This window comes from Pinus tabuliformis, chromosome 9 (genome assembly GCF_031772625.1).
Source record: "Pinus tabuliformis cultivar Carrire ecotype Pingquan chromosome 9, CPIR1, whole genome shotgun sequence".
NCBI lineage: Eukaryota > Viridiplantae > Streptophyta > Pinopsida > Pinales > Pinaceae > Pinus > Pinus tabuliformis.
This window is the reverse complement of record NC_142307.1, coordinates 766,410,524-766,423,447: the sequence shown is the minus strand read 5'-3', so window position 1 is coordinate 766,423,447 and position 12,924 is coordinate 766,410,524. Positions and strand designations below refer to the sequence as shown.

Sequence of the window (12,924 nt, the reverse complement as noted above, 5' to 3'; positions counted from 1 at the left end):
AATAGGAAAAAGTAGTCGAACAGGAAATTCCTTGAGGATGTGTTATTCGAAGACAGGAATTGTCCTACCCAGGTGGGGTATGTGCCTTGAGAGATAATGATGATGGTGTCTATCAGTCATTGGTCTCGCCAACATTGTGCTCCGATCTTGTGGAGAGATAGAGTTGTTAGTCAAGGCCTTGCTATGTGACAATGTCAGTTGGTATGATGAGATGCTCTGGCATAAGCTAATGAAGTAGCTTATGAGATGGCTTACCGATTCAACTCTTCTTATGAGAATTCTTCAGTTTGAGAATGTCCAAGTACCTTGTATGGATTATGAATACCTCCCTACATAAGAGGGAGTGTTGAAATATATAACTAGGTTCAGTCTTCATAATGACATATGTAATCATGATTTTATGGAATTCAATAGGGCAATGAATATGTTAATTCTCTTCAACTTGATAACTATTTGTGTTATCTTTTTACTTATTAACTTTGATCCTTATTATTATAGTGTGAGAAACATCAAATAGCTACCACAACAATAAGAACAACGACACAATGTACAGGCTACAAGCCAAATCCAAAACCACTCCTCTTGAGGGGAAACCCTTAAATCTCTTCTCTTCTTATAGATCTTTCACTTGACGAATACCAAGACCTTATGAATCAAACCAATACCCTCCAAGATCAAGATCAACCTCTTGAGATAATGTGCAAACCTTGTACTTGCCAAACCCAGGTAAATCTCTTCCAATTTGCACCAACTCGACCCCCTGCTTCAAGAACTTCGACCTCCTACTGCAAATCAACTTCCCTGCAACAATTGCTGCCACACAAGGGGCTTTGATCTTCTTTCTAGAGCCTTCTTTTGTCCTTCGCTTGCCTTTTCTTGTGACTTAGGGCTTGAGAGATACCCTTAGTAGCCTTCGCTTGCCTTCTTTCCTTCCTTCCTTCCAAGATCGAACTAGATGAAACCCTTGCGCAGAAACCCTAGCTTTCTCTAGCATGTGAGAGATAGAGAATTAGCCCAAAACACTTCGTCCTTCTTCAACCTCTTCTTCGTCCTTCTTTTTGTCCTCTTCTTCGTCCTCTTCTTCGCATAGAATGAGAGATGAGTGAGTGTCCCTTTGGAGGACGAGTTCCTCTCCTTATATAGGCTTCTTCAAGGGGTAGACGTGGCTCTTCAATTACGCTGACTTGACAACTTCTAGGTCGACTTGATCTTGGAGGGTATTCCGACTCTTTAAAGACAAATATTTTTTTTTACAAGTTACAATGTTCCCATTGGGCTCTTCAATATATGACAATGACTCTTTTGACTTCTAGACCTAGGACAAACCCTAGAAGCACTCAATGGGTGTGTGACCTATAAAATAAAAGAACTTGAGCATGAAACCCATGCTCCAGTAATAGTAATAATAATTTCTTTTTCATTTTATAATTTACAAAAGATACATTTCATACTTATGAAGATCGAACCTAGTTACACATTTTTCAACATTTCATTTATAGGTCAAGCACCCATTGATTGCTTCTAGGGCTTGTCATTGAGTCATCAAGTCAATTGTGTCATTGTCATTTTGGAAGATCCATTTGGGCATCATATGTATAAAGTCAAAAGAATTATTGTAGGTCAAAATATGTCCAAGACAACCTCTAAGACAAGTCGGCGTTTGCAAGTGATAAGTCGGCCTACAAGTTGTGACAAGAAGCCTATATATAAAGAGCTCGACCTCATTTGTAAGGGCATCAATTAAGTTCGTTGGAAGCACAAGTATATCCAGCGAAGGAGAGAGAAATAAGAGGAAGAAAACCGAATCTTTGAAGACTGTTTTAGGGCTAATTCCTTTCACACGTGCAAAGAGACTAGGGCAGAATTTGTTGCAGTAGAGCAAAAGTACAGTCACCATATTGAGGTCAAATTTAGGATCAAAAGAAGGTAAATTTAGTACGTCAAATTGTTGAAGAAGAAGTTGTTGTCCAAGCGAAGAAGAAAAGAGGCAATTTCACCCATATTCCAACCAAACATGTGATCTAGGGCTTCAACAGAAGTAGCCGAAATTGCAGCCATAATTGCAGGTCTGAAGTTGAGGTCAAAGAAGAGAGTTGCAGCAATTGTGAAGTTGGTTTGACTTGGGTTGATTTTGCTAGAAGAAAGTTCTTCAAAAGAGAAGTTTGACTTGGTCTTAGAGGGGTCTTGGTCAAGGGTCATTGGTCTTGGAATTCGTAATTTGAAGGTCTATAAGAAGAAAAGAATTCTTGTGGGCTTTCCTCTAAAGAAGAGAGGTTTTGCCCCTAGCTAATAGCCTATATCTTGTGTCCTCTTGTCTCATTGTTATTTATTGTTTGGTAGTTGTTTGATGATAAGAACACTAATTATAATCAAGTAAAGAAGAAGCTAATTAAGTAAAAATACATCACAAGCAGTTATCAAAGTAAGAGAAATCACCTAATCTAGTTGCCCCTAGATTTCTCAACAGATAGTACTCTACTCAAAGACTACAATTATTAATTAGCACTTGCCCCTAGCTAATAGCCTATATCTTGTGTCCTCTTGTCTCATTGTTATTTATTGTTTGGTAGTTGCTTGATGATAAGAACACTAATTATAATCAAGTAAAGAAGCTAATTAAGTTAAGTAAAAATACATCACAAGTAATTATCAAAGTAAGAGAAATCACCTAAACTAGTTGCCCCTAGATTTCTCAACAGATAATACTCTACTCAAAGACTACAATTATTAATTAGCACAAGGCACAACATAGCTAGCCACATTCGGCAAATCTCATGAGAGGTAGAAGCATGCTTGTCAAGATTCGAACCTAAGTCATTGTCACAAAAACCATTCCAAGTTGTTGATTTACTATAGCCAGAAAAACTTATACACTATGTATTATATGTTGCATATTACATTATATTTGCCATTATATAGCCCAAGGTTTTAACTCAATTGGTTGTCACCAATTGCTAGGCATTTGGCTAGTTCCTTGCAAACAGGCTTGATGAGGTGCAACTAATCTATGCCAGCGAGTTTGCTCAACATGCCACCCAAGAATGTGGAAAGCATCCTTTGGGTTCCCCACAAGGTTTACTTCGAAAAATGCAATGTTCCACCAAGGTTCCGGGACAAGGGGGCGAGGGAGCGAGGGGGCGCAGGAGCGGCCTATGCAAAAGCTCCCAACCATTTTTTAGGAAACGTGGGGAGCGTCAGGGTCTTAAAATTTTATAAATATAAAATATAATTTATTAATTGAGTCCACTATGACAATTTGGTTTGAATTGAAAAGCTGCAAAGCATGATCATTGATATGAATATCATTTGACATTATCCAAATTTATAATATCATATAAAATAATAAATTTAAAATTCTAATTCAGCTTGGTCAAATTCTAATTTAGATTTTGGTCAGACAGAGGGAGAGCTTCAGCTTGATAAGGTAGCCACTGAATTCTGTGAAAAGGTAAATGAACAGATCAGGAACATTGCATTGGCAGTAGAAGGGGCAACTACAATGGGTTGTCCAGCTGTATTGGATCCAACAGCTAGAAAGTTTGTTATATTATATATAATATAGACAGTACACCATATGCTGAAAGAAGAGTTTTAGTTCCAGGAGAGATGAGAAGATCACATGAAAGAGTTTCTGACAGTTTATTATCAAATGACATTGACTACAGGATGACCATCTGCGAACCAACTTGGGTGACCAACGATGGCATGGATAATTTGTCTACCTTATTAGAGCAATGCCATGCAGTTCAAACTTCAAAGTAGCAGTGTATTTCAGGAGTGAAAATAATTTTCAGACCTGAGAATTCAAGCTGAGCCACTGTGCTCTGTGTCAATTTTGTAACTGTATAAATTCATATATAACAAAAGTTCATGAGATTTCTTGTTGCCCATAGTATTTTGTCATGCTTGCAGGAAACGCATGTTAGTCTATAGTCCACCCAATTATTTCCCACATGACATAGGTGCTGCTTCCATAGTTTGTATGTCAAATGTCATGCAAATTAAAAACACAAACTGAATGTCTCATATTCTTTGCTTGTCACTCCAGTTATCTCCCCACTGTAATCCAACCATCACTTGAGAAAAAAAGGAGAAGTTTTAAAAGGGAAAATTCATGTACGTGCTATATGGTCCAGCAAATTTCCATGATACTGACCCTCTAAAATAATGCTTGTTGAAACCAAAAGACAACACAAGACGTTATCCCCATACAGAACATGAGTAGCTTTGTACCACTTTAGGTCTATTAAATCATAAACTATAAGCAAGGCCATTTTTTTGGGAGCGTGGGGAAACGTCCCCTCAGGGAAGGGAAACGTTTCCCTGGCACGTCCCCCCGAGTTTCCTCCATTTTGGGAGCGTGGGGAAACGTCCCCTACTCGTCCCCAAGTCCCCGGAGCACGGGGGAGCGAGGAAACTAGACCCCTAGGGGGGGGGGGGGGCGAGTCCCGTGGAACACTGGAAAAATGTCATCAGGTACTATATAATAAAAAGTGCAAATGGCCATAAACATACGCACATGCACACACACATGGAAAAAATGCATTTGTCATTTTTTCTTAGGAAAACCTCAAGTAAATCCAATGAATACTACCCCACATTCATGGATGGCATCCATAGTAAACCCATTCGCATATATTAGTGCGCCTAAAAAAGGGATGCTAACCAAGCACTTGCTGACATGGTAATAGCCAAATGCCAAACAACATTGGCTACAACCAATTGAGCTAACCACTTGCGTTACATATGCATGTGCATTATTAATTAAGCAATTTTTCAAGTGCTTCCTTTAAAGTTTAAACTCAATAAAAGCATTACAATTTGTCAAAGAGGTCAAGCACTATAAGTAGCCCACTTACACAAGTGAAACAATACTAGAGATGTGAACCATTGAACGCAAGCACTCTCAATTGGCTAAGCTAACTCTTCTATCAAAATGACAGAAAACATAAAATTGTCACATGTTCCAACCATTTAATCATGCCTCATAAAGAATTGAAACTTGGCAGGTGGCTTGACATGCCACTACTATCTCTATTAGAACCATGACCCGTGAACAACTATAATTAAATATTACATATAAGTATAACTAAATACGTTACATAACATTGCCCAAAGCTTTAGTGTTTCCTTTAGCATAGAATAGTAACCATTGTCTGAAAAATAGCATGCATCCATCGAGCGGAGTTTTTCGGCGCTAGGGTTTCGTTTCGGCCTTGGTTGCTGCTAGCGCCTGCGGCGGCAGGGCTACCTCGGGCTTCAGGCCGCCCCCCTTCCGACATCGCTTGGTGCTCCGACGGGCTCGCTGCATCTGGTGGGGCTTGCAGTTTTCAGCGGCTCCGGTAACCTGTGGTTTCTTCATCGGCCTCCGCTACCTCTCTCTACTGCGGATCTTCCACAGCGCGTCCGGTTTCGCTTTGAGCACTGAGTTTTGGTGGCGGCGGAGTGTGTCCATTCGGCGGACTTGCTCATCTTCGGCGGCTCTGTTTTGCCTACATTCTTTGTGCTGAGCCGCGGTGCGGGGGCGTGGGCTTTGCTTGGGCCTCTTGTTATTCTTGTTGGGGGCGAGGTGGCTGCCCTAGCCGCCTCTGCCCCCGGATCCGAATCGCTTCCGCTCTGGGTGGACCCTGATGGGTTCCCTTGCTGAGGCGTTGTTTTTTGGCTTTCTGCTGGCTACCTCTGCAGTTATTGGGGGCGTTGAGGGATCTGTGGTGTAGAGTCAGTCTCTGCACCGATTCGTGCCGCCTCATCTATGGCTGTACTGGTTGGTTTTTATCTGGCTTCTTTGGAGATATGGGTGGTTTCTTCCTCTGGTTCTTCGGATTCAGCAGGAGAGTTTTGAGGGGGTGGGGGGGTGTGGCTACTTTGGCTGCTCCCTTCCATTTCGTGCCTCTCCTCCTTGTTTTGGCGGCCATTTCGAACTTTCTGCACATTTCTCAGGAGCTTTTGTTTTATTTTCTGTTTATTTTAGCTTGTGATGGGTAGGGGTATACTCCTGTTGGGGTTTACATATCCATTCTTCTTGCTGCCCTGTTTTAAGGGCTTTTCTGCATTACTTCTCTTGAAGTATAGTTATTGTAAGTGGTTTTACCCACACTACTGCATATGCTTTCAGCATCTACAACATGTAATCTTCTATTTTTAATGGAAATTACGAATTCTATTTCTTCGGAAAAAAAAAATAGCATGCATCCATCTCACAAATAAAACAACAAGCACGAATATGAAAGAAAGAGAAAGAAGTGTTATGGTATTAAAAGAATAAGTGGCTAGACATGACATGTCTCCTTATTTTGTCCATTATATTCAAATTTATCCATGACCACCTTAGAGTTGCTTTAACATGAAATAGTAACCATAGTATCAACAAGATAAACTAAAAAGCAAGAAGCATTATATTATTAAATGAATATGTACAAGATGGGAGGTCTTTATACCCATAAGACATTTTAAATATCTTTAGAGTTCAAACTCCTAATGAGATCTGTAATGTTCAAAATATCATACCTCACTTGATATGCATGAATGTGGCGTTTGATATGAATGAATGTAGAGTTTGATTTGCATGAATGCGAGGTTGCTCAATGAGTCACATCCTTGGATTGAAAAACTAATGATAGTGGGTATGTTCAAATTGGCAACTAGGGCCAAACTCCATGTGGGTTATCTTATTTATGGCAGCTGATATTTTTCTTGGATCCCTCTCATCGAGAGGTGTAGGATTGATCGAAAGATCATCTGATTCCGATAAGTATTCATGGAGTTATGAGTTTATTTGTGTTATAAGACAATTCGTCAAGGTAGGCCAGCGACCAAATAAACCCCACATGTGCTCAACGTTTTAGTATAAAAGGAGATGACTTGAGAGTCATTTCACACACACTTCTATCTTGATTTATCTCCACTTGTCCTGGGTTTTAGTGTGAGAGAAATCTAGGAGGAAGTAGCCCTAAGACACAGAAGGAAAGGAAGCTTAACAATTAGCCCTAGCCGCAGTCTTAGCCCTAACTTCTATGCAGAACCTAACCACAGTCTAGAAGAAGATCTACGTTGCCCTAATCAAGAGGACACAGTCAAGTGAGAAGCCCTAACGCTACAAGGAGGACAGCCCTAGTATCTACGCGGTCTAGGAGATAGCCAAGTTTGTGGACAGCCCTAGCATCTTATCATTGTTTTGGGTGTGGATTTTAGAGAAGAAGAGCCGCAACTCTTAGCCACATTGCAGGAGGCAAGAAGGATGGCTTAAAAACTGTTTTGTGACACGTTGGAGCAGTGTTACCTTGCTAATCAAGCCGCAAAATATAGGTGAGTTTGTGCATGGTTTTGAGGTTCATATCTCTGTTTATAGGGCCGCAGTAAGGGACTACTAGAGCAGTTGTTAGGAGGTGAAAGTTAGATGGTCGAGAGGCCTAGAAAGGCCCTACTAACCAGGTCGCAGTCATCTCTAAGGGACAGCATGGAGGGTTGTGGTACGAGTAACTGCTGTAGGTGACAGCGGATCTGTGAAGGGCTGATATGCATCCTAAGGAAGCATCGTAGCTATGGAAGAAGCTTGCCAAGGTGGGTCATAGTCATCAAGGGACTTGTTTGATGACTGTTAGGTGGAGTTAGGGCTGCCTAGTGCCCTAACCAGATCAGTCATGAACAACATGTTGGGACAGCACAATGCATGGGACAGCAAGGTACATAGTGCTGCTAAGATGCATAGGACAACAAGGTATATAGTGCTACTAAGATGCATGGGACAGCAAGGCTACATGGTGCATCTAAGACGTATGGGACAACAGCAAGGTATGGCTAGGTAAAGTGGGACAGCAACTGTGACATGACAGCAAAGGCACATGGGACAGCAGCAAGCATGGACAGCATGGCAAGCAATATGATGTGTATAGCATGGTCATGAGGTCCAGCATTATGATGATAGGTGCAGCATGGTGCAGCACGGTGAGGTGCAGCATGATGACGAGATGCAGCACAATGATAGGTGAAGGAGTCACCTTGGAGAATCAGTTGAAGCAGCATGTCTTCAACTAATCTCATGTATCATCTTCTTAGAGATGATCTATGCTCTTATCTAGATAAGTCAAAGTGTTGACTTCTGTTGTAAATGTACTATCTCTCTCTCTCTCTGTTGAACTATTGAAGAACATATAAGAAGAATTGATCAAGGGTTTCCCCACATTGGGGTTTGTCCCTGGCTAGCACCACATCTTGTGTCCTCTTGTCTTGGCTTGTCTTATGCGAGTTATGTTTATGTTCTATTTGCGGTTTACTTTAATGCTGATGTGATTGCTAATTTGGAAAAGATATTGAGCTAACTATGAAAATTGAAATAAATTGCTCTAAGCATAGAACATACTTAAAATTAACATGGTGTCAGAGCTAAGGTGAAGACAAAGCCCAAGCAAGAGTGAAAGAGCAATCACCGAAGACAGTTGGAAAGGACAAAAGGATCAGTGGATTCCTCATCCCTCTTCAAATTCACCAAGGGTGAAATCGAAGTAGAGAATATTATCAGAATGGCGCAACGGAAGCTTCTAATGGCCTACCTAAAGATCACTTCAATGGGAAGTCCAAATCTAAGGGTGGAAGGAAAGGCAAATGCCTTGGGTGTAATAAGTTCGGCCATTATGCGAAGGAGTGTCCGAGGTAGGGACACATCACCTAATGATGATAACAATCATTCGGGACATCTTCAATGATCAGAGGAATGACAGGCAATGCAGGTCATCAAGGAAATAGCCCACTCTTCAAGAAAGCAAGGAACCACAGGTATGAAGAATCAAATGTTGTTTCTGATAAGATAAAGAAGTGTTATCTTGTATTGGCCCTCTCCTTCAGACTCGGAATCTGGCTTATTGATTGTAGTGCTTCAAGGCACTTCATCGGATAAAAGGGCGATCTCTCTAATTTAGTAGAGATGGAAACAATCATAGGATTATACTTGGAGTCGATGCCACCTATCCCGAAAAGGGTGTACGGAATGTTACCCCTCAATTGAATGAGGGTAACTTGATTCGTTTATAGAATCTCTTTTATGTACCTGATCATAAGAAGAACCTGGTGTCCATTTCGGCAATGGAGTCAAAGGTTTCAGGGTGGCATTCATCAATGGAAAGGTACGTGTTTGAAAATAGAAATTTCAAAGATGCTTTTTCTCATGGATTCAGGGTTGGCAATTTGTATCAAGTTGCGGGATGGTCCATTGGAGATCATGTCAATTGACATATCTCATCTATAACACCGGAGGTCTACTTATGGGGCCCTACCCGATGTGAGTCAGATGGTGACAGGGATGCCTGAATTCAAGAAGAGCATGAAGGTACATGTCTGAGATGTACCGAAGGAAAATCTTACAAGGGGACCATTATATTATATCTCACTTGATATTTATTCCTCTTGGAATTCTTTGATGAACCAAGTCCTTAGCATGATAAATTAATAAGAGTGCGTACCTAGATGAAGACCCTAGTTTGATTCTTCAATTGAGGTTTTGGGTTCCTACAACCAAATATATGTAAGGATTTTAAATCTATTAATTCTGATTTTACCTTAACACTAATAATTTTGTTGAATCTTTAAGACTAGAGGAGTCACGATTTGTACAATGTTATCAGAACCGAACCGGTCATCAAAATGGTAAACCCCCCAGACCGGGAATCGATGAGAACCGGACCAATAAACTGGTCAACCAAAAACACAAAATATTCAATTTTCAAGAAAACCACATATATTCATGTGCATCCATTTGAAGCCAAACCATTTATACACAAATAAGCAAAAGTTCTCATTTATAGAGCATGTAAGGGTGCACATAACCAAAATAACACCGAGTGCAATCCATCTTTGAACTGAAAATACATCAAAAAAACAAGACCTAGATGGCCTCTAGCATCCAAAAAAAAAATCATTCTACAACAAATACCTACATATCGTCAAAAAAATTGCCTATATTGGGATCATCGTCACAATATCACCTTCTAAGCATTAAAATAAGATTAAAAATGCTTAGCATGTCAATTCAAGATTTTGTTTGAATGATGGGTACATTTTTAGTAGGATCATGATAGAAGAGTTCAACGATCAATGCCACTAACATCAAAGTACATAGATAGATTGGTGCTCTTGATTAAATGCTAGTTCAATACCCTCATACATGATACAATCCAATGGAAACATTGTAATGCCCCCAATCCTAAAATCCTGAAAAACTATTAGGTCTGTTGGATTTTGAATGAGATCTAAAATTCTACTTTCTCCATATGAAATCCAATGAAGTCGGAACCACTCTCAAACATCCTAAGTCCTTTCATGGTAATGTTAAAAATTTAAGTAAAAGGATGAAAATGAAAGATAAAAGAGAATGTCACTGTCACTTTTACTTCTTCCTACGTTCTACATGGCTTTACTGTACCAAACCGGCCAAAAAATGGTTCAAGTCACCGGTCTCAACCAGTTTTTGCCTCAAAACGGTAGGACAGGCCGGTTCAGGCCGGTTTGGTCCAGTCCTAATAACATTGTTTGTTACTCTTGCATAAATGTTTGAATTATTCTCTAGAAATGCAAAAGAAATGACATGATTTCTCATCTTCAAAATAGATATAACCATAATTTAATGACACTAAGGGCTTTGAGGATTATGTGAATTTGCATGAAAGGCAACATAAATACCACGTACATGCAACCATGCTTTTTATTAATTTACCCCTGTAATATATTCATATTTATTTAAATTCACAACATAGATTTCGTATTCTTGTTGTGTAACTTCTTGGACAAAAACTACAAATATGAGCATTAATCACAACAAAGGAATACCAATCACTTCTATATATATATATATATAACTTCATGTACCCAAACAAAGTAAAGTGGAAAGACTTCCATTTGGGGAAAAGATTCTTACATATTCCATTGTCTCAAATTGATACACAACATTGCTGTCAAAAGCTGATCGTAGTGTTGAGCGTGTAAAATCAAAGAACTTCATCAATCCAAGATCAAAATCTCCAATAATGTTTACAACCTCACCTGCTCCAATGCAATGCAACTACTAAAATTACTTTTTCCCGTAAAAACCAAGCGGAAAAAAATAGTGCTGTAAAATGAAAGGAAACATATCACAATCAAGAGTATTCTTGCAGCTCTTAAATGCACCTCCAAGCTCATCAACTTACGTCCAGCCTCTAAGAGTTCCAAATACAAGATGCATCATGTGCAAAACTCCAATAATAGGTGAGTCAGCAGTATAGACTTCGGGACATACAACTATTGAAAACAGGAATCTCGGTGCACAATTTTTCTTGGCTTTGGATGTTAGAACAGCTGAAGGCTGACAGCTTTGTTGGTTTTCGGCTTTTTTGTCGATGTCCTTCTACCCCTCGGCCATTTAATTCTTCTCGGCTCTCTATGGTTCCACAGTATTTATTTTGGCAATCCCTTGTACTGTTTTGTTTATTTTACTAGTTTTCACGCTCTGTGTTTAGTCATCCTTGTACTTTTTTGTAGTCCCATTAGCCATTTATGACCAGTGGACTTCATATTTAAATTAAATTAAATCCGTTTTATTGGGATGCCTCTTTTGAAACAGGGGCTTCTAATCAACTTCTGGCAATATCTCTGCAACTACGTCATTTTGGCCTTTCCAGGGAACCTATCCTCCACAGCTCACAGGAAAAAAAGTTCAAAATGGTGAAATACATATCGCAGCCTCATTGGCACCAAAAAAGGGAATTATGGGCAAAATTGCAACGAGGCTTTTGAAACAGCAGTAAGGACAATGTACCCACTTCAAGGAGGTACAAATCGTTTTCAAATACAATTACCCTAAATACTGTGGTTTTCAGAAGATCATGCTAGGCTCATATATCATCCATTTCCCTAATTGAACAGTCAATCGAATAAGCTGATTATATTGTGAGCTCGGAGTATACTAGGTTAAATATTACACGACGTTAATGTCCAGGTAAGCCATTAAGAAAAAGAGATAGGCTGAAAGTATTTACCTGAGGTTTTGTGACGGGGCCTCTGAAGGATATTTCGAAACAGAAAACGTGGTTCGTCTTCCCCCGCCCACCTGCAATAAACAAAGCCCTACATTAACCTTAATCCAAAAGGGAAGTCGGCTTGTATATGAGGTAGAATGTGCTGAGAGTTACCCAACGCGGCAATTGAAGGCACCATTGTCCATGACTATTGGGCATTCATTTGCAATGAGGGCATAATCGGTCTGACGAGGTGGTCTTGTTATAAACGGCATGCTTACGACTATGCTTCACTCTGCCCTGCAACAGAAACAATGTCGACCTTGAGGCCTATATGAACAAGCTTCTTAGAATTTTGAGAGTTATATAACCAAGTTCTGTTCTAACGAACTTTCGTCAGAAAGCGAACTGCAAAATATCTCTTAACTGTAATCTGACGCACGGAATGGATATGAAGTCTGAAATATATCGTTCAAACAATTATTTATAGCATACAAATACTCAATATCGCTCGCTTGGGTTTGGCTTGTTTTTGCCTACTCTGAAAGTTCAAATTAATATGTTTTTTTTTAATCGTTTAGTCTAACGAGGTTCTGGTTTGGTTCTGGTTTTATTTAGAGGTTCTGGTTTTATTTATTTAGAGAAAATTTAGGAAGGATTTTTGTAAATTTATGTTATAATTGTTAAATTTAAAAAGGTTAAATGTCTTAGAAGTTGTTGATGGTGCTGAATCTATTTTCACTATAAAAACACCATTCAAACTGCTTTTACAAAATTTTGCTAAATTTTTTTATGGGTTCGATCACTTTTGACCGTCCATACAATTCCTCCACCTAATTAGACTACTCCCTTTTTAATTGTTGTGAGGTCAATAGATCCACCTGCCTCATATCATAATTACGAATTTGTTATTTATGTAAAAAGTAATTCAAAAACAAAA

At 39.5% G+C, this 12,924-nt stretch overlaps 1 protein-coding gene across 1 annotated transcript in view; it reads right to left on the bottom strand.

The window, feature by feature from the left end:
* The window catches only part of ARP5 (actin-related protein 5), a 142,270-nt gene extending 129,687 nt beyond the window's left edge, over positions 1-12,583 (bottom strand). The window contains exons 1-4 of the mRNA XM_089439536.1: positions 12,412-12,583; positions 12,159-12,284; positions 12,006-12,076; positions 10,907-11,031 (exon numbers count right to left, since the gene is read on the bottom strand). Coding sequence (XP_089295662.1) covers positions 10,907-11,031; positions 12,006-12,076; positions 12,159-12,259 — 297 coding nt within the window. The 5' untranslated portion in view covers positions 12,260-12,284; positions 12,412-12,583. The remainder of the gene's footprint in view (positions 1-10,906; positions 11,032-12,005; positions 12,077-12,158; positions 12,285-12,411) is intronic.
* Positions 12,584-12,924: the final 341 nt, after the last annotated feature.